This window comes from Astatotilapia calliptera, chromosome 10 (assembly GCF_900246225.1).
Source record: "Astatotilapia calliptera chromosome 10, fAstCal1.2, whole genome shotgun sequence".
In the NCBI taxonomy this organism is placed as follows: Eukaryota; Metazoa; Chordata; class Actinopteri; order Cichliformes; family Cichlidae; genus Astatotilapia; species Astatotilapia calliptera.
Genome location: NC_039311.1, coordinates 10,098,960 through 10,121,771, shown reverse-complemented (window position 1 = coordinate 10,121,771; position 22,812 = coordinate 10,098,960). Strand labels below are relative to the sequence as shown.

The 22,812-nt window shown below is 40.7% G+C and overlaps 1 protein-coding gene across 2 annotated transcripts in view; it reads right to left on the bottom strand.

Annotated features, from left to right (window-relative positions):
• Positions 1–1,871: 1,871 nt before the first annotated feature.
• The window catches only part of nlgn2b (neuroligin 2b), a 63,073-nt gene continuing 42,132 nt past the window's right edge, over positions 1,872–22,812 (bottom strand). The window contains exons 5-9 of one of the 2 annotated variants that reach the window (XM_026181505.1): positions 9,829–10,014; positions 7,221–7,486; positions 6,767–6,920; positions 6,095–6,461; positions 1,872–4,048 (exon numbers count right to left, since the gene is read on the bottom strand). In XM_026181505.1, coding sequence (XP_026037290.1) covers positions 3,118–4,048; positions 6,095–6,461; positions 6,767–6,920; positions 7,221–7,486; positions 9,829–10,014 — 1,904 coding nt within the window. In that variant the 3' untranslated portion in view covers positions 1,872–3,117. The remainder of the gene's footprint in view (positions 4,049–6,094; positions 6,462–6,766; positions 6,921–7,220; positions 7,487–9,828; positions 10,015–22,812) is intronic. The other variant, XM_026181506.1, reaches the window with a different exon arrangement.

Sequence of the window (22,812 nt, the reverse complement as noted above, 5' to 3'; positions counted from 1 at the left end):
AAGGGATTCATTTCACTCAAAAGCTGCCTTCATGATTGATGGAATAGTGTCAGGCCTGTACGTCACATTTTAGGCAAGACTATTTTTATCACAATCTATGCGAACCTGAGCCGTAGACATTCCTTTTTCATGTTCATGCTGCCCTCAACCACGCTGTGCCCATACAACCTACTGGAACCTGACCTTGAGTTCAAGGAAACAAAGGAGAACCGAACATATTTGAAAACCATGTAAGTCACCAAAACTTGCACCTGTTGTCACAAAGAAAAGATCCGGCCAGTCAGTCAAACCAAACGACAAACATAATATTTACAAATTCCAGTTTTGTTCGCTTACACTTAAAAAAATGTACAGTTTGTTTTTATGTGTTGTTGGGTTCTTTTTTTCCTTTTTTTGTTTTTTTTTTGGGTGGGTTCTTTTTTTGTTGTTGTTGTTGTTCTTTTGTCCTCGCAGCTTGCTCCAGTCCAGCGTGAGGGATGGCAGTCTGGCTCCAGAGTGTGGTTATCCTAAGCAGACGGGACATCACAAGGAAGGAGGGGGACAAGAGAGGAAGAGGACGGGGGATCCTGCTCACCTTGCGTTCACGGTTTATGTTGTGTGAGTAATGTCTGTTAAACTGGGTTTTCAGAATGTATCCTCTGCGCACTGACGGATCGTACTGTCGCTATTTTCGTCATCGGCACTGTGTTTGTCCAGCGTTTGTCCTAATGTCACTGTTTCTGTTTAGTTTGCTTTGTTTTTTTTGTTTTGTTTTTTTCCTCCTCCTCCTCATTGTCCAGAGTGTGACCCGTGTCCGTGTTGGATTGTGCGAAAGATGTGAAACGCGCATACAAGGCTCTCTCACCTTTTTTTTTTTTGACCATAAATACATCTTATCCTTTCTCCTGCCTTTTGCAAAAGCCAGAAACATGGGACAACAAAAGAGCAGACGGAAAAAAGATAACTGTCGGGCAGTCCTCAAAGACTTTGAAGCAGGAGGGAGGTTAATGTCCAGTCACAGACAAAGACCTTATTTATACTCTTTGTGTAAAGTAGTCATTTCTTTTTTTCCCTAACTTAAAAAAAAAGTGCTATCTTCAGGTTGATTCAGAGACAGTGACTGTGCAAGCTCGACATTGCAAAAGATAAAGAGAAACAGCAAAAAAAAAAAAAAAAAAAAAAGGGGGGGAAAAAGGGGGGGGGGGTTATAAAGGCTTTCATCAGTCTTTCCTGTAGTTTTTGCAGCACAGCCTCGGTGTGTTAGGGAATGAAAAAAATAAAGAGGAAATATTTACTCTCTTTGTTATAATCATAGTTTTACACAATATTCATCTTTTAATACTTTAATACTTTCTGAAGTACCACAAAGTGCAGCTGATATTGAAACGGGATATTAAAAAGAAAAAAGAAAAGATTTTCAAAATAAAATAAATGGCAAATCATCAAAATGACAAGCTAACTTCTAGAAAAAAACCCAGAAAAAAAATCCAAACATGCAACAAATATCCCACACAGTAAAGTTGTTAATAAAACTCCTTAAAAAAAAGAAAAGAAAAAGAGGATATATTGAATCTGATTTCTCTTTAAAGAAGAGACCAGCCACAGTGCAACATTGAGTGGAATTTAAAAAAAAAGTTTTAAAAAAAGTGTGTGGTTCAAAACTAAAGATGAAGGGGTTGGCACTTTTTTTTATGGTAATTCCTTTTGTAAGATACAGTCAGGGTGGACCTCTCCAGGCGGTCCACTGGACGCCAGTAAAAGAGGAACTTTATCACAGTACTTGGCACCAAGAATGCTGGTAAAAACGAGATATCAGAATATCTTTTTTTTTCATTCATATCCTTACAATTTATTAATAATACATCATTTACACTTGTGTTTTTGTATAAAAGACTCCAAAAGGAAAAAGAGAGTCTAGAAGTGATTGCAAGAAAGAGGAAAGGAATGCAGATGGATTATGTCGATGGTTTTAATAAAAAGAGCTACAAGGGCAGATGCAGAGCGAGAACGAGAGAAGCGGTTAAATGAGACAAAAGAGATTGTGGGTATGAAGATAAATAATGTAATGGATGTGATTAGAGTGTGTGTGGCTGAAATGCAGCGACTTCTAATGGGCAGCCTGGATTCCAGGTTGCATCCCACAAAGTGAGTGGGATTCAGTAATTTCCTGTACCGCCCCACAGTTGAGGCCTCAATCTGGAAATGTTTTGAAAGCAGCAGTGGTGAGTATGCACTTTTGTTTTTGGTTGGGTTTTTTTTTTTTAAAGCGTGGGCAACTTAATCTCCATGGGATGCTTTATGTTATTCAGCTAGCATCACAACCAAAGAAAAAAAGAAAAAACTCAACCAAACAAACCAGTAAATATATGTCTAATTAATAAAATCGCATTTTAAAATTAAAAAGTCGTGATTCGCCATCCAGTGGATTCCACCCCTTTTCCTTCTAGGCCCGTCAAATACATTTCACGCTAAACAATAATCCCCAAAAATCACAAAGGAGGGACAGCTGTTGGGACAGAGTGCTAAACACAGGGTGCCAAATTTCACTTCCAGATTGGGCCTTTAAAGCTGCAATTTGTAAGTTTCAGGGAATCAACGCTTCATGACAGGCAGCTTGTCGGGACATATGTTGCCTCAAACAAAGCTGCTCGCTACTGTTTTATCTTTTTTGCTAAATGAGTGAAAATGAATATTTGCATTCGGCGTTAAACATAGTTTTTACACTGACACAACAACACATGCGCAAAACAACGGAGCTACCACAATACATGTCTGACTGATTGTTGATGAGCCTGAGAACCCTCTGCGAGAGCTACAAGCTTAAAGCTGCGTGTTTGGTGGCTCTCCAAAGCACCAGATGTTGAAAGCGCGTTGACGGGGAAAAGCGGTATGCATCTAGTATGACGGTGTTTTGGCAAAGGACCTTTCTTAATCAAGTCCCCCCCCCACCTTGAGTTACGGTTACAGTTTAGAGGTATTTCACTGCTTCGTATCTTACAAACTGCAGCTTTAGTTGAGGGCTTAATGAGAAAAGAGAAAAGTAGAGTAAAGAAGAAGAGAAGGTGGAGTTTGGATGGAGCAGTTTGTGTGGTGCATCTCTGTAAGCCCAGAGTGGGGTAGCAGAGCTTGTGCCTGGTCCTATACACGGGTGGTGGAGTGTTGGTGTGGCAGAGCATTGTTGCTGTGGCTGGGGACGGGTGTAGTAGACGGGGCTGGGACAGGGGGATAAGTGTTGAAGGGGTGAAGGGGCTGCATGCTGCTAATGGTGCTGGGGATCATGGTAATGGTGTTAGCTGTCATCAGTGGCACATCTTCGGGCGCTCGCCGCAGGGCCAGCGTGTAGTCAGGTGGGCACACGGGAGGCCGCAGCGGTTCCAGGTCGCCGTGGACACCGCGGGACGGTAAGGGGGTCCCATGCTCTAGCTCCACCCTCTGCTGTTTCATCTGCAGTGACATTAGCTCCTCCTCCTGACTCAGCGCTAGGTCATTGTGCGGTGGGGCCCCTACGACTCCCATGCCAACACCCATGCCCATTGTCGTGCCGCGTTGCGGGGAAAGTCGGCGGTGGCGTCTCTGCATGAGTTCATGGCGCTTGTCCCGCTTATAGTAAAGTGCGGCAAAGGCCAGCACGTTCAAGAAAAGAAGCGAGGCGCCGACAGCTACCGTTACGCTCAGCTCGGTGGAGTAGTCCCTCGTCTCGCTGGGGAAGGGAGGATAGCGGGGCCTCTCTGAACTGTCAGGGTCAGGATCCGGCGGGTAGGTAGAGACCACAGGGTGCCGTGTTGAGCGAGTGCCAGGATGAGGGGCCTTCCAGCGGCTGGTGCCTCCAGGTGGCAGACGGGTGGTGATGGAGTTAATGATTTCCTCGTGAAGGCTGTGGAGGTGCGGTACCAGCTCCAGCCAAAAAGCCACCTTGTTAGCGCGGTAGTTATCTCTGACACGGGGCTTCAGGCCAATATGCAAGTACTGCTTGTCCTTGGAGCTGAACTTGGTCCAGATGACCTCCTCAAATCGGTTAGGCTTAGTGTGGATGAACGTGGTGTCCTGAGGAACTGGTAGGTTAGGGTCTCTGTAAGACACAAGACACAATTATTAGGCTATAAACCTAACCTTATATTTGCTTTGATAAAGTCAGTCAACCAAAAAAAAGGAACTGATATGACATTTGAGGGTAAAAGAGCAAAGAATAGCAAATTACTAGGCGCTCTATAACCTTCAAGTGCTTTACTGCAGGTGGTTTATGCTTGTTGTTGTCATCCTTGTGCTTTTGTGTTGTCATGTACCTCCTAAAGTTTATAACCTGCCATTTTAGCTGGGATGGAGGCACAAGTCAGCAAAGAACTTGGCCTCTACAGGCATCTCTCTGAATCAGTGCAGGAGCTTAGGGATTCCAAAATAGGCACACAGGCAGAAAAAGTTGGATAACATGATGTTCTGTAGAAAACTTGTTTTGACATCTTCCTTTTGGAGAGGTGAAGTCGTGATTGTAGATGGTATTCTTTTGGGGCATTAATGCATAATGTTTTTGGGGGGGTGGTGCCTGTGGTTATCGACATAACAGCAGCAGACTGGCATTTATATGGTGATCTAGTGATCGCTCTGAGCACTTTATGGTGCTGTTTTGTATATACTTCAAGCATTCTATCTACCTCACATTCATGGCCAGTTTAGAATCACCACAAAACCTATCATGCATGTCTTTGGAGAGTGGGAGGAAGCTGTAGCACATACAGGACCAAGAGACTACATACTAGAACCTTTTTTGCTTTTTTGCTAACCACTGGGCTGCCACAGTTTGCAAGAGCAGTGAACAAAGCATTGATTACCAGACCTCAAAAGGCTGCATCCTGGCTGCTTGGGCAAGATACTAACCCCATGTTTGCCTACTGGTGGTGGTCAGAGGGCCCGGTGGCGCCTGTGTCCGGCAGCCTCGCCTCTGTTAGTGCGCCCCAGGGCAGCTGTGGCTACAATGTAGCTTGCTATCGCCAGTGTGTGAATGTGTGTGTGAATGGGTGAATGACTGAATGTAGTGTGAAGCGCTTTGGGGTCCTATGGACTAGAAAAGCGCTATACAAATGCAGGCCATAATCAATTTCTTGCAGTGAAGTCCCCTAAACTCACTGCCATGTTTATAACAATGAGTCTGATTTGCCTTAGCTAACATTTGCATGTGAAACAGTCTTACCATAATGCTGGAAATATCAATTAAAAGATGGTAAACTGTGGCTACATGGGCTCTCTATTGATTTTTTATTGTGACAGTAACTCCTTGTCCTTCTTGTTATGTGACAACGGTACTAACCAGTGCCCTCCCCACATACAGCAAAATATGATGCTTTTAACCAATTAAGAGCATTTGCAGCATTTCAGAGCTCAGCAACGCAATGTGGGGCCAAGTGTTTTCCCCTCCAGTGGGTGTGATTATGACATAGTGTTTCACATGGTCTGCAACAATACTCAGGCAGGATGTGGCATTCAAACCATAATTAATTCATAATTAATTCTTATGGTGTGCCAAAAAACATTCCCTGCACCACTGAACCACCAGCAGGCTGGACTGTTGACACAAGGCAGGGTCTATGGATTAATGCTGTCCTCAAGTGTCCTCAACTTCTGACCCTATCATTTAGAGAAAGCAACGATCAGTTTCCAATTTTCGGGTTTTGATGATCTTGTGCCCTCTGTTGCTTTAGATTTCTGTTCATGGCTCACAGAAATGGAAACCCAGTCTCTTCCACTGTGGGGGATTCCTCTGTGTCACTATAGGTTTTGTGACAACACCAATTCTCCTCCAAACTCTTTTAACGTGAATTTCTGTGAGTTTCTAGAGATGGCTGTGTGTGAAAATTCCAGGACGGCAGTTTTAGAAATGTCATGTTCTATGTTAGTGTTTACTGAAACTCTTGTATGCTGTGTGTCTTTCAGAATCTCAACACAGAGGACTGATCCATAAAGCTTTAAACACAAAAATGTTTCATCTGTAAAATCCCCAGAAATATCACTGGGCTTGTCTTTTAAAAGTCTGACTGAGTTAGTCATTGTGTTATATGTGACAAATATAATCAATACTTTATACACAATTCATAATTCACTTGAAATTAAGTGTTATACTGACCCTGACTTGGCAAAGTTGGTCCAATATGTCATCACAACAGCACTGAGCATTACGTCATTCTTGGAGAAGTTACAAGGAAACAAGTCAGTGGCCCCCACCATGGGAATCCCAAACACATAGGGGATCTCATCTCCATGGGCAGCATCTGCCCAGTCTGGCCTCGCCTCGGTCTGACAGTGGTGGTGGAAGGTATAGAAGTAGACAGGTGACTGGAACTCAGCGTGGAGTTTGGCAGTGGCGACAGCTGGGGCCACCCACTGGTGGTCTGTGAACAGAGCCAGGAGGGTCTTCCTGCGCATGTCGCTGTTGTCTCTGTCAGCCCAGTCTGTGTACATGAACTTTATGGTTTCCCTGAGGATATCTTTACCTTGGAAAAAACAGAAGTTAATGTGAGCATTTATGCCATGATAGAGTCCATGTTTGTCTGCGACATTATGTGGAAGCATGTAAGGCTGAAATCTTTTAGATTTTTTGGTCAAAACATGTTTTTTGCCACAGGAAGATTCCGAAACATAATTTACTGTGAATACTGTTGACCAGCCTGGCTTACGAAGGACTGTAGTCACTATTCACAAGCAAATCGATGTCATTTTTATAAATGCTTAGTGCTGTTGACAACATTTAGAAAGAAACACATCGTAATAGTCTAGAAAAATAGGGATAGGATCTGACCATCGGGGTATCCATACAGATTGTCCACAAAGTTGGAGATAGTATAGTCAAATGAGGCAGCTGATATTCCATCTTCTCCTTCACTGTCATCCACAAACTTCAGGCCCTCTCCCTGGTTGACACCCAGCAGTATGTCGTAGTTGAGGAACTCGCCCTGGTGTCACGACAAACACACACAAAGCATGACATACAAAACAGAATGGAGCAGTAATGCTTGTCAGGAATGTATTTATATAGTATAGGTTAAATAATTATTTCATCCTCTGCTGAATTTGTAGGTTTGAATTTCTGATTTTATGTGATTTTCATTATAATGGAGAAAAATGAAATTGAAAAATCAAAGTCAAACTGTGGGAGCCAGAATTCTGTCTGGCGCAGCGGATCAAATACTTTTTGATATTCTGTCTCTCACAGTATCACACAGTGTACGGTAATTGAAGAATTCAAAGCCGACCTGCTGCATGAGGATCTCAGGGTCATCAGGTACCACGTCCCCATCTACCACAGGACCAAAGGCGATGTGGTATCGGGCAGGCTGGATGTCTTGGTCCACCAGCTCCCTGAAACTCTTCCTACGCAGACAGTCCACCAACTCTGCATTGTCCCCTGTGGTGCAGCCAACCTTCTTGGCCAGGATCTTGGTATAAATCTGCGGTCGGTAGTTCACCGACCAACTGGAGATGGCTGAGCCACTCTGAGCAATGGCCCTCTGGAACAGCCCTATACAAAAACACAGTCATATACACCAGATGTATTAAAACATACAAACACTTATTCTCCATCAGCTTAGCTGCCCCCCCCCCCCCCGACACAGTCTTGCTAGCAGCTGATGGTGTCTTCAAGGCCTTACGTTAGGCCTTGAAGACACCAAGGCCTTGAGAGCACGTTAAATAATGCATATGTTAGAGGAGGAGCAATTGTAGAGTATTACAGGGGCAAGATGAAGTAGATATCCTGCTGCACTTCTTAGCTGGAGAAAATCTTTATGAAGACCAGAGTAAAAAACATGAAGTGTTTCATTTACATGCAAAGAGAGACAGCAGCAAGAAAAATGGCGGCAAATCTGCGCACGGCTTGTTGGATAAAGCGAAAAGGACAGAAAGAGAAAGAAAACTGCTCGCACTGTTGCACCGCTGCACTGTTATGTAAAGTGGCTTGCTGTCCCTCTGTTTTATCTGCAGATTCTGTCATTAATAATTAAGCCCCCCCATATTCTGCGTGTGCCCCGCCCCCGCTCCTCTCCCTGTGAAATCAATTAAGAAGCCTCTCAGCTGCAACTCCAGCGCCTCATCTCATCTCTCCTCGGCATACGCACACACACACACACATGCAGACACGCACACACTGTACCTTTAAAAGCTGTTCAGCCTCCAACTTTTTCTTGACTTTGCGTTGCTTCAGCCTGCTTTCAAAATGGAGTTGGGCTAATCTATGCAAAACAACCAGTTGTGTTTTTCTGATATTGCACCCACTATTAAACCTGCCATAACACTGACCTACAGTCGCGTTCTACAGAAGAAATTCTCAGCAATGCACAAAGCACATAAAGGAAAGTGTGATCAGTGTTGATGTAATATATGTTTTCAGTGGAAAAAGTATATAAAGTCTGTGAGCCTCAGTGTTCAACCTGGAAACCTGGACTATCAAAGTATCCATGCAATATGAGCTGGTATTATAGGAACCTTAAAAACTTAGCAAATGACCTCCTGACTTTTTTCCTGACTCAATCCCTTGCATCAACCGAGAATCTGCTTCCTACAGTATATGCAGTATTTTTATTTGTTTAATCCGTCCAAGATTAGTCTCTCTGCGTGAAGGTTAACAGTTTAGTAATATCATAATCTTTGGTAAGTAATGAAACGCTATTTGACTTCTCAGCTCCACAGACCAAAATCATAGAGAGTATTAATGACAGAACATCTGGCGAGAATTTAGAGATCCGCCATTCAAGAACTAAACGGTCCTTTTCTACTAATGAGGTGCAGATGCTAGTGCCTAATCCAGAACCTGTTATGTGGATGGTTACAGGTCCCACAGAATGATGAATCTAAATTTCAAGTTTCAGGCTCAAATCATTTTCATGGTTTGGGGCTGCATCTAGACACTTGTGTTGGGGGGCTTGTCAAAAGTGATAGAATCAGATTTTGATCCACCATCCTTCAGAAAGTGTGTACTGCATGGTACTGGCTTTAATTTTCAATATGAAAATGATCCCAAACAGCTAACCCTGGATAGAAAAACACCACGTGGAACACTATCAGTCATGGGGGGGGGGGGAGGCAGCCAAGAGCCAAAGAAGAGCTTTAAATGTCCTTCAAGAAGCCTGGAGAACTATTTCTGAAGATGAATTAAAGAAATTACAGCAACATATAAAATAAAATGCTGGATGTCTTAAGCCTTATATAACATTAAAAGCACATTAAATAATAAAGTACACATTTATTACACAAAGCTTGCACACAGGTGCATCTTAGGCCATGCTTATGACCATGCTTCCTAGCAACCACCTATCAATGGGCTATGTTTGGGCTAGTTTATGCACCTATAACACATAGTAAAAGTTTAGATTCACAACACTATATGTAACTCTGTAACATTTAAAAGCCCAATTTGACAGAAAAGTGATGAGAAGACGCACTCATTCATCTCAGTGCTTTTTCAGTGACTGTAGTTTCATGTGGAATGATGTTATTTGGAATTATTAAAGGGTTTTTGTCCCAAGGGGAGTAATGGTTTTTAGAGCAAAAACCTACTGTCTAAAACCATTTGTCAACTCCAGAACTCACAACCTTGTTTTCTTTCAAATTACTTGATCTTTGGAGTTTTGTCCTGCTTATTGAAATAATACCATAGTGCCCCAAACTGTAAGTGACTCATCTCTGAATCCCTTTCTTCGTGGGAATAATACTGCAGTGCATTTTTATCTGCTTTAGGCTTTTCACTGAAAAGCACCAACATGCTCTGTAAAGAAATACATTACCCACACACTGTCCTGAAATATTAATCCCCTTTGAGTGGAGTATGTGACTACTAATCGGTCAAGGACAGGAAAAGAACCTTACCCTCGGAGTGGTGGGAGAGGATGAGAAGGTTCACACAGGCGGCACCAGCTCCAGAGCCAAAGATTGTGATTCTCTCTGGGTCTCCTCCAAAGTGGCCGATGTTTTCATTGAGCCAACGCAAGGCTTGGATCTGGTCCAACAAACCATAGTTCCCCTTAGCAGACTGATCCCCGGTGCACAGAAACCCTGCAGGGCAAATTAGAACAAATACAGACAGGAAAAGAATGAAAAAACATAGATTTTCCCAAATGAAGGATCAGGGCCCGATTTAAAGAGACGGGATATGTGTATATCTTTTTCCGTGTCCCACACAAACAGAAGATGGCATCCTGTCATTGTCAGGAACTTCTAAGCCTCCAACTCACTTCAAGTCTGTGGAGATTTCACACAGAAAGCTTGCCAAATTACTCATTTTTAATACCCACGCTGAAAATACAACACAGTTAAGAGAACTTGTCAACAGAGAGAGGAGGAGAGCAACAGAAGGCATGTTTCACCTACTTCCAGGACACACATTTACACAGTTGGTGCACACCCACAACAAGATAAAATAAACTGAACAAAATGCCACACACAAACACACACACACGCACACACACACACACACACACACACACACACACACACACACACACACACACACACACACACACACACACACACACAGAGCTCTGTTCTTATGAGAGTGAATTAAAGTACTTTACATGTGTTTCAAGCAGCTTCACTCCGTAACAAATGTAGCATTTCAAATTTTCCACTGTTTGGATGACTTCAATACCCGTGAAACAACTAAAAATTATTTCAGTTAACTGCACACTTCTCAGAGCCGTGGCTGTAGAGGTGGAAGATATACTGAAAAAGAAAATCGTGTTCAAGCATGTTCACCCGACTTTGATTTAGCCAAGTCTGCTTAGCAGTATTTACTCAGGCGCTTCCTGTGAATAAATACAATTTCCTATCCGGTCGTTAAGTCTGACGTCACTAGCCGTGTCTGGGCCTAAACTCCGCTGCAGGTCCATATATCAAACGATCACTATGGCATTACTGAGAGTTGAAAAACTGTCTAAAGTCTTTCATCTTTAATAAAATGATCAGCGTTCTGCTCTACCAGGTGTAACAATTGAGTTTAACATCCAGGCATCCATGAAAACGGAATTTATGACATTTAACGGAATTAGAAGTTAGCAGGAAGTTAGCTTGCAAGCTTCTATCTAAATACAATATAGCATGTCCTGACTGCGGGGTTTTGGAAACAAATTAAAACGTACAGCTCTGCTATCACTTCCAACATAAATGAAGACAGAAAACTAAACAGCAGTGACGTTTGATGTGCTACGTGACCGCTAGCGGCTCAGCTATGTTAGCATAATATAAACAAGCTAACTTTTTTTCCACTCGATAAAAGTTAACGTGAGTGTTCTCGGTGGTCAGGAACAAATGTAATCGCATGGCGGGATGCTGTAAAAGGACCAAACTTCAGCCAAGAGAACAATTGAGATAATCCATCCACAATACGAGGTTAGTCATTCATATACTGCACGGGCTGGGGTGTAGTTACATCCTAAGGTTTTAAAAACTGAGCTTAAATAAATGATTAGCGGTAATAAAAGCCAAGGGAGGTCAACAGTGATCACTGACTGTTTTAGGAGCTTTTTGAGATTAAATAGAAGAAAATACAAAACATTAAACATGTTAACAACACAAAAGCCATATTAAACGCAGACTACTTTAGGCCTGGAAGTAGGATTCGTCACGTCATCACTGAACGACCGGATTGTTGCCTATAACTAATACCAGGGGGCAAGATTTATGGAGACAGAGTTTTATTATGGCTTAGATCTAAGGGTCATATAAGGCACAAGGCTGTTTTGATCTCAATTATGTAAAATGGGGCTAATTTGGAGTGAATTTTTAGGGAAAAAAAGGACAAAAAATGGCTGACCGTGCAAGTCGGTAACCTGCGGCAAACAAAGATGCTCAGCTATCTCGTCATGCTAATGTGGTCGCTCTCTGTTCTGACTGTTTTCTCCACAACACTGTTAGCAAACAGTAAATTACCCTGTAGGATAATGTAGTTATTTGGTGCCACTGGTCACTCTGTGTCAGTGACTGTTATCACTGAAACATGGATCTCAGTTCAGGCTGAGTCTGGAAGCCAGCTTGCTAACTTATTACGGTAGTGTTAAAAGAAAATCCTGTTAGTGCAATGTTATAACTTTTTTAATAACACTTAAAAGCCACTTTGCTAAGACTTCATGATGCATGCAGACTGCACTGTTATGATACCTACTGTATTATATACTCAGTGTGAATACACTGACCTATCCACACTGAGCCTGGTACAGCATCACCACCTGCCCATGTGCACTGTGTTAACTTAGAGTCTGTAAACAAAGCCAATGACAGCTTAATGGGCTGAACATGGTTCCCTGTTGGCAGTGCCTTAGTAGACCGTAGGGAGCTATGGACAGCCCGTCTACCTGCAGTGAGCATCTGCTGCCAAATGGAAACAGTGTCCAAAGTTTGTGGTAAAACCAGCCTGTGGGCTACTCTTACTTGTGCTGTTCAAACATGTCAGGAGAAGAGCAAAGTCATAACATATGAAGAGCTGAAGTGAAACTGAGTGTTAAAAAACAATGAAAAGTGTCCACTGCAGCCATCATCTGTGCTCTGCTGTATTTTTAACTTGTTGTTAAAGATGTTTTGCTTTAAGCTTGTCCGATTACTGGTGAACTCCCTTCCCTGCTCCAGTCCAGCATCTCATCTACGTACAGCTGATCTATGAGGCGTTGAGCTTTTGGAGGCTTGCACGACACCATGTTTGCAAAGGTTGAAAACCCCTCACTCTGTAGGCAGTCTGAAGGCAAGCGCCTACGCAAGCAGACATGACAGCAGTACTATAAAACAAGAATAAGATAATTGTTCCACTGCATGCCCTGAGTCCTACCACAGGAGAATGCCACCATCACTACAAAATCACAATATGATGCATAAACATGTGTGAGATGCTTTGCATTGATGGTTTATATCTGAATGTGGGACATTTACTGGGCAAAATATGAAGCGGATCAGAGTGCGTACATTTCGAAGTGGATTGTAATACATCAAATATATCAAGGGAATACTGTTATTTTATTTTAATATACATTATGCCTATTTTGCAGATATCATTTTTGGCGTTCTGAACCCTGTGCTGCCTTTCTAACATAAGACGAGGTAAAACCAGCCAATAAGATGTAATGTTTAACCGGTAACAAGTTTTACAATACTTGCAATGTGGCAAATGTGTTGGCTTTGATATATTAGAATGATAATAACCCATTTTCAAGCCAGGACTGTTCATTCAAGAATTAAAACACCAGTCTTTGAAAACCAGGCCTGCCACATCAAAGCAAAGCCTTGCCCGGCTAAACTAATCAAAACGAGCAGGTCAATCATCTGGAGGCGGGATCTTTAGTGTCCACCACTTTAACATCAATTGTCAAGGAAAGAACTCAGAGGGACTAGCTGGACTCGGAGCATGAATGGGGCAGTAAAGCTCTCATGGCTCTAGGCTTTTCTGATTTCCAATTGCAAGGCTCAAATTGTCAAAACTTGCAACTTAAAATGCGAACGTGAAGACTGAGGAGGCTTTAAAAAAGAGTTTTAGAGTAATCTTTCTAATTTGGCAACCCTCTAATATGTCAGATGTTCTCTGTCATTAAGAATGTATGTACCTCTGTTAGGTCATAGCCAGCTCAACACAGCCTTTTCTACAAGAAAGTGTATCCCTTCCAGATTCACTATTCAAATAGTTATAGTAAGAGTTATAACAATAATAATAGAGCTTTAAGGTATTGGCCCAAGGGCAGTTGGGGCACAAGCACTTGGGAAGGGACAAAAGTGTCAGAGGTCAGGGAGAGGTCAAGGAAAAGCTTTCAAAAGCTCCAGGGTGCTTTGTTCTAGTTAGACCTGGGGTTCAAAACATAAGGCCCAGGGGCCAAAATCCACCCAGCAAAGACTCCAACCCAGCTCCCTGGACTGGATGTCTTTCACTAAACAGAGCAGCATTTCTCTTCATTTCTGTAGAAAAACTGTAAAAAATAACTTATTTTTCTTATATTAGGATATCTAAAGATTAAAGTTCTTTCCACTGACAGAAAGGGCGGCTTTACTGGTTTGGCCCGCTTAAGATTAAAGTGGGCTCCATGTTTCCCACAATGTAAAATGAGTTTGTCATCCCTAAATTTGACTGAGAGAAAAATGAAGGCTAGCATAATACTAAAGGGTAGTCTAAATCAGGGGTGCCCAATCCCGGTCCATCCAAATGTCATACTTTCGTTTGGATGAAGCCAAGCCCAAAAACTCTGGGAACACATTTTAGTTCATTTAGACCAGGGCTGCCCAATCCCAGTCCTCGAGAGCTACTATCCTGCAGCTTTTAGATGCATCCCTACTCCAACACAGCTGAATCAAATGGTTTGATTACCTCTTCAGCATGCCATCATGTTTGGCAAAGGCCTGATAACAAGCCATTCATTTGATTCGGGTGTGTGGGGACAAGGATGCATCTAAAAGCTGCAGGACGGTAGCTCTCGAGGACTGGGATTGGGCAGCCCTGGTCTAAATGAACTAAAATGTGTTCCCAGAGTTTTTGGGTCACTTGGCTTCATCCAAACGAAAGTATGACATTTGATTTACGTTTTAAAATGGTATGACTTTGCTTACACATACAGCTAGTCATTGAATGTGGCTATCTTAAGCATTCAAGTATTCACACATCCACAGGAAATCTTTAAGGAAAATGGAGCTCTCTGCTTCTATCCGACAATAATTTGTGACTTCACCTGCTGGATTATACGAAAGCAACCATCAGACCTAAATAACCCCATCCGCTGGTTGGCTTTCCAGATTGGCGCTTGCTTTACCCTCTGAGACAGTCCATATATAGTTCAATAAAGATGACTAGTTTATGACCACATGCTACTTTACATAATGCAGCCAAGTCTCAAATAGGTTTCTGAGCAACGTCATCAAAATGTACCAGGAGGCTGAACACAAATCAAGATGACTGGGAACTTCTGGCTACATGTAAAACCCTTTTTAGCGGTTTTAAACTGCACAAAGTGACCAGAGCAAAATACTGGCCACAATCCTGGACTTTGCACTGGAATTAGAGGAATATGTGCACCTTTCAAGTTAAGACAATGAACCTTGTTGGTATGGGTTTTTTTTTCCAGGGGAACAGTACAAACATCGTTCTCTGTGATCAGTGTTTCAGTAAGCAGTCTGATGTGCAATGTCACTCCAGTCATCTTTAATAGAAGACAACAGTCTATCTGGCCTATTTTTGAGAAAAAAATCTTTTCACAGATGTCACGAACAACTAATGGCACAAATATGTAACCAGAATTTGGGCATCTGCGCACCATAACTTGCTCAGAAAAAGCTGTTATTACATATTGTTGCTTCCTGGCTTTTGCTCTGATTTAGGACAGAGCTCCAGATTTATTACTAATTCCAGGCCAAACATTGTTTGGTCTGTGATGCGGTGCTTCCAGCATCAAGTTTCAAATTATCTTGCCAAAAACCGACAGACAACTGTCAAAGGTGAAATGTAGTAAACCGTGAATTGCTTTGGATAAGCCACTGGTGACTGTCACACCCAAAACAACAATTATTTTTCTGGTTTCCAGCAACTGAACACTGAAAATAACCATTTTTGGTTTCATGACATTGCATTGGCATGTTTTCCACCTCCCTGCTGCACATGGATCCTAGATTGTTTGTACAGTATGTCACCTAAACGTGCATAGTGGCTGAATAAATGTTTACCGTCGCAGGGCAATGCACAGCATAACCTTGCGTATGCAACTATATACAAGGTCACAGCCACAGTGTGTTTACATAAACTGTGTTATAATACTTTCTCCTGAAGCAGTATTGTTTTGTGAACTAAATTCCCATTCTAGATGTTTTCTCGTGCGGACAAAAGAAACACACTGTATAAGAAACTGAGTTAAAGGGCAGTTTGTAAAAAAAAAAGGTGGTATAGCTCAGTACAAAGGGACAGATGGTAGGAACAGACAAAGCACATTTTCAAGTGTGTTAAATAGCAAATTAAGTTTTATTGTTGATGATTATTAATGAAAGTGATGGCGATGCTGATGAAGGTAACAGCAGCCATGATGACAGTGGTGATGATAACCTGCCAAATTGACCTTTCTACTACAGTCAGTGTGACACAACACAACTCTCATTCCACACTCTTCACTGTACTTACACTACAGTCAACAAGCACTTGAAGCCTGGAGTGTCGTGTTGGGTTAACCTGGCTTAATTGTGATTCACATTACAGGGTGCACAGTTATTTTGCTGACTTTTGGGGGTTTTCTTTCAATATGACTGTTTGCCTTGGACAAAAAGTGCAAATTCCAGCCACGATGACAGCTGATGTGTCACTTTATCATAGCTTAAAAAAAGTAAAAATCTACGTTAACTTAAAGTCAACATTTGACTTGTAATGAGCATTAATTAAAACGTTTTTTCATTCATTTTTATTTTGGAATTTAATCCTCAAATGCTGTGACAGGATATTTCACATTCAAAGAAAACACTGCAATCAGCAAAGTAAGCAAAGAATATGCAACCTCAAAGAGTGACCTCGTCTTGAGCAGGCAATAATGTTTGTTATGAAATGGCTGTAATGTGATAATGATTTTGAAAAGAAAAAAGTATGATTAAACTGTAATATAGAGATAATTGGATTACCAAATTTATAAGAAACCACAGCTGCTGCCTGTCTCTATAGTGCAGTGTTTAGTGTTGGATGGATTATTAAAAAACAGAAATCATGTCTCAGTGCTGTAGCAGAAATATTACTTTGAAAGGATTAACCCCACTAATCAAGATATCACATGTTACTATGTAATTGTATTATCCTTGCATCATCCCAGCAATTGACTGGTTCTTAGCCTTATGTGGCTCTGACCTGGTAACATATTACCACTGACCTGTGCCGCTTATCAAAACCATGTGCACGTGGAAGTGTCTCCTGCCCAGCCAAGTGCTGAGCTGCCTGCCACAGTTGCCTGGCAACTGTCTAGGACTTCAGGCAAAATGAAATGGACAGGCACTCACGAAGGCACTCGGATACCCACATTCAAGCACTTCCATATTCAAGTACGCAAACAGCAGCATGCAAATGCACGTGAACTCCAAAGTCAGTGCATGTACATGCAGGCAACTTCACAGTATGTGCTAGCATGCTAGCTCTAGTGCCGCTCTCTTTGAAAGGCCGACATGAAGGGAGGGAATTCGGTTTATCTTCCACCATTGAAGATAAGTCAAACAAGTTCCCTCCTCTCCTTTCTTTCTCTTTCAGTAAGTTTTCCTTCTGATCCACCACCCATACCCCTCCCATCTGCTGAGTTGGGTTTCCTACTGACTTTAGTGCTGAGAACAGCAGTTTAAGAGGCTGAACTCATGCATATTCAACACTTGCTTGAGGTAGCAGCCAAGGAACTGTGAGGAGAGTCATCAACCTCTAAAGATACAGGTTGAAGACAGTGAAGTGAATGGATGAAAGAGAAACAGAGGAGGAGTGAGGAAACCATGGAGGGAAATTTAAAAACAAACTGTATGATAATAACTGGAGCTTCCAATACCTCTGGGATTGTTACCAAAAGCTCTTTCCATAATGCATCTACTCTTTCTCTAATGTATGCCAATGAGGAGAGTCATTATAAAAGCTATTATTCCCAATAGATATCGTATTGCGTCTACAATAGGATGAAATATTTGCATTAGCTGGACTTTTATTCATTTTGGGACAAGATACAAAAAAAAAAAAGACCAACACAGAGATTGTTATTGGTATGTTGTGTCTTTACTCTAATTCTCTCTTAGTGAACTGCACCATTCAGAACATCCTCTGTTGTCACCCATATTTGTAAAAGTCATTCACACATTTTAGCCCTAAAACTACGCTCAGCCATATTATTGCTTTACAGAGATAGGAACATCTGCAGAGCAATTTACAGGACTGAACAGAATAACTGTAGTAGGTCACTGAACATATTTCTGTGAACAGAGAAGAAAGAACAATAGGAGAGGGAGGGGGGTGGAGTTGAGGGTGAAGGATTAAAAAAGGGAAAAAAAAGAAAGAAAGACATGAAACAGGTATTAAATCAAATATTGCCCAAAGCTACTGTCAGATGTTAACTGACAGACAGTAGAGAGGAATACAGTGAAGGACGAATTATATAATTTCATTGTGACGTCACGCAGGAGATGATCAGAGATGTCTACATTCAGAGGAAAGATGTAGATTTTATTTTATACACACAGGAAAGGTGATTGAAAAGAGGAAACAAAGCGTTCTTGTCTCTGTATATGTGAGTCACAAAATTAATGAAGCACAGGTAGAGGCATTATTATACAAAAAAAGGAGCGGGGAAAAAAACCCTTAGCAGATGGTGAATGTCTCTTGCACACTGAAGACTCTGTTTAGATGAGCAGAATAGAGTGGATTGGATCACTCAATACTGTGCACCGGAGTCGGGGATTATCTGCTATGTGTGTATGTAACAGTAGATTAATATGACAGGAGAAAATCACAATAGAAAATTATTTAACTCAGAGAGATGCTATTGTAGTTCACCTCTTGCACATTCTTGCTGGATTATCTTTTTTTTTCTTCTTTTTTTTTGGTTACACAAATCTGTTAAATCTCCTTGTCGGCACCAAGGGTTTGATTTGAAGACTAGCTGGCAGGTCCGTTTCAATTATGCATCATTCTGTATGTCAAGTATACCCAGAAATGAAATTATAACGCAATTGGGTTTCACTTCCACTGAACTAATGTTAGTTCAGTACACCGCCCATAGGCCTCTGATGTCATTGTATTTATTACCTTACTTATCTCGTTCAAGTTTTCCTCACAACTGTCCACTCAAATGGCACCGTGCCATGCAATAACACCAGGCTGCCATGCAAATTTGAAAAGCAGCGGTTCAAACATCATGTTGCCTCTCAAGACTTTTCAAAGCTTTTCAAAGTTCTGTTTCAGAAACGCCTTATTGCTCATGAAAACTGCAGCCTGCCTGAATAAAAAATCAAGTCAAATTAAATGAATTAAGAGTCTTGAAACAGAGCCTCGTCTGCAGTAGGGGACGCAATTTTAATCACAGGGCTAATATTTCAGACATGAAGCTATTTTAATTAATGATATGGTGTCATTAATCATACTTGTTACATGTATCCACTCAGCCTCTTAATATGGCAGTTCAGGTGCCCAAGTGATTGGCAAACATTTATGTAATTTTACATTTACTTACGCATAATGGTATTTAAATGTGGATATTTCACTTTAATCACTGCCTCCACTATTAGGTAACAGTCAGATTAAGGCTTTAGCACTGAGTAGATGACACAAATGAATGCTAACACCAATTATGGCACAAAACGGGGACAGATTCATCAAGCTGAATGAAAAATCTTGCCATCAACCGAGATCTATCTGTCATGTAAAGGGGCATTTAAATTATTTAAATAAATGAACCTTTTTTACATTTCGCTAGTATTAAAAATATCTCAGTTAGTTTTACAGTTAATTCTATCCTGAAATCACGAGTTAATACTGATAATAGACACTGGAGCAAAGTTTTATCTGAAATGTGTAAATCACCCTGAAAAGAAGAAAATGTGTGAATAATGTCTTTCACTGCCAGAAAATGTTCCTCCTTTCTTACTTGTTGAATTCCTCCAAGGGAGGAGAGACGCACAGTCTTGAAATCTCAGATTTAAATTCAGAACAACTGTGAGCAAAGACACAGCTTGAATATCTCTGATGTTATATCATAAACATCTACGGGATACAAACAGAGGAATAGATTTCAGTTGCATACACTGGAAAGCAGCGCACAACAGTGACTGCCCACTTTTTTAAGCGCTCCAGTTCTGTAAGTGAATTTTGTCCTCGTTTAAAAAACAAACAAACAAAAAAAAAAACCACGTATAAATGTCTTGAACCAAGCCAATCAGCTACGAAGTGAATTATAACCATAAAAAGATTTGATTTGATTGTAAAATAAAATGTAAAAAAAAAAAAAAGAAAAAAAAGAAAAGGGCAAAAACACATCATTACGGTGTGATTGTAATACGTGTGAAAGAAATACTCATCCCAAAATACATTGCAGATGCAATGTAATACATTACACAGAAAACCACATTTGAGCTTCTGGAATTTAATCGTTTCTCATTATTGTAGTCCTGTAAAATAATATACTTGAATATATTTGGTAATATGTGTAGGGTACACCGCTCTTGTGGCTTCTAAAGTTTCACATTCACTATGTTTGCAGCAATCAGAGATGTAGCTGGATTCTGGGTAGATTAGTTCCGTAAAAGAAAAACAAGCTTGATGTCATACAGACCTGTGGTTTTTACAGAAGAACATGCCATTGTTTTACAGTGTTGTAGCTCATAGTTAGTCTACTTTGGATGGTTACAACATCACAATCAGTCATAATCGACTGAAATTTAGGTACTTGAGGCCTGGACAATTTAAGGTCCCTTATGTGTGGCATGTAGGTTGTAGAGCATCAAGTAAGGGGAGCTGCATAAATGATCCTTCTCTTATTTGATTGGTGCAGCTGTGTATTTGGCTACCAGCCTGCGACACAGATTGGTGTCAGTTTCAGTCAATATGCCTATAAGTCCTTAGGGTTCACTGAAAACTGTCTCTGGCTACTGATCCATGTGTCAAGAGCCTCATGCACGTTATAATACACATTATAAATAATGTCCGCAAAGCATTAAACACACTTTTGCAAGGAACAAAAATAATACGAAATGTGAAATATTTAGAAATATGTAATTTGTAGAGTGTAGATAGAGGATTTTATAGCTGAATCTACTCACAAACAGATAATGTTAGTTTTTGATTCTGTTATTACAGTGAATGCATCATCACTAGGCAAAAAGAAAAAAGAAAATGAGGGTTGTGAGAAGACTTTGTCTAGATGCAAAGAGTGGGAGGTGTGTTTTATTTGTATTTAGAGAGGAGCTGAGTGGTGAGAAGGCAGCAGGCTGAAGTTAATTGACAGCACTGGCTAAAAATACTGTTTATGTCATATTTAAAAGGATGTGTTTGAGAACAACAGGCAACACAATGTAAAGTGATTCCGAAGGCTGACTGAGCTATGCACTATTTATGGATGCACTGACACTGTTTGACTTGACTTTCACTAAAAATGTTTCAATGCACAAGATTTTAAAATAAAACATATTAAATAAAAGATAAAATGATAAAATTACAGGAGTGTCACAAACAGAGTACATGAGCACATCATTTTTAGATACGTCATTTTTACCTACCAGTCTCTAATTAATGAACAACTCAACTAAGCATAATACAGCGTAAGACATTATGAAGGCTTTTCTCTGCATTTTGTAATTATAAATACAAAGTAAGGACATTCTTTTCATTTCTGGGTAAGATTAGTAGAGCATTTTAAACAGTTAATTATACTGTTATCAATGGTCATGATAATTTGCTTACTAATGATCAAGGAACTGACCTCACAACCTATTTTATTCATTCAGTGGGCTAGCTTCAGTCATTGTGCAAATGTACTATTTATAAAGTTGGGGAAACCTGCAGTCAGCTGAGACCGAAGAAGTCAGTCAGATGGGTGACAGTGTCTCTCCCACTGAAAATGCTATGTCCGGATGAACAGAATCAACCATTTGGGAGTTAATTAGAATTTTTTTTGTATTTAATACACATGCAATTCAAAAACGCAAGAGATAAAAACATTAGTAAAGACTTGCTAGCTTAAATTGTAAAATGACTGATTTGATGCTATACTACTGTGGTACCGTAAGTGGTTTCAGATATCTCTCTTTGAGCACTAGTGTTCAGTTCAGTGTCCATTTGTACGTGTTACCAATTAAATCTTTAACAAGCAACCTTTTCTGATCAATAAGCTAATGAACTGTAACTTTAAAATAGCAAACATTATACAAGCTAATGTAACTAGCTTGTAGTTTAAGCTAATGCTCGTACCAACTCAGCACCTGCTTTTACTTTTCAATCTGTCTTCTGCCAAAAAAAAATATTGCTAACATTTTAAAAAATGGTCTGACGCCACTGTGTCAAGAATTTGAAACAATTTTGTTATATAGAAGCTTGTGTTTAAGTACATAGGATTTTTTTTTTTACTTTGGTATCAAACTAGCGTATTCAGAATCTGTGTATTTCTACAAGTACTACTAGAGACGCCTACATTTCTGCTATTGTGACAGCCCAAGCAATATGTTAAACTTATCTCAAATTGACATAAGTATATGATATATGATGAGTATATAAAAAACTTGAATGTTTTTTTGAGGCAGCACACATAAAACACAATTTTCAGGGAATTTACATCAAATTTACCATGTTTTCAAGCAACTTTAAATCATATACATACAACATTTTTATGCTGTGAACAAGATGATATTAAACATGGTGGAATTTACTCCTAAATAGGTTACTTGCTTACTTGCAAGTAAAGAGCTGAAATTGGGAAGAGAAATGTTTCCAGAAGAAGCGTTTCATCTCTCTTCCTGCGGTGAAAAATGTTCTCACTCTCAGAGCCCACGATGGTGGGCCTTTCCCCAGAGTTCATTAATTAGTTAATTAGTTAATTAGTCTAAACAGATGGCTATGCAACACAAATCAGAAGGCTCTCTGGGCCTGGAGCAGGAGGAAGGTAGGAAAAGGTGAGCTGAGCCGCGATCTCAAATCACAACTGTCACTGAACCTCTGAACCGGGCTGTGTGCTGCAGACATTTTCTTCTGGTTCACTTATTTTATTCCACCACAACGAGGCGCATGATAAATTAATATTACAAATCCATAAAGTATATCATTTGCTGGAAATTGACAGATGCACGTGTTGTACTATAATGAAACCATTAAGTCATGTGCAAGGCTGCTGCGGTCACAATGCAGGAGGG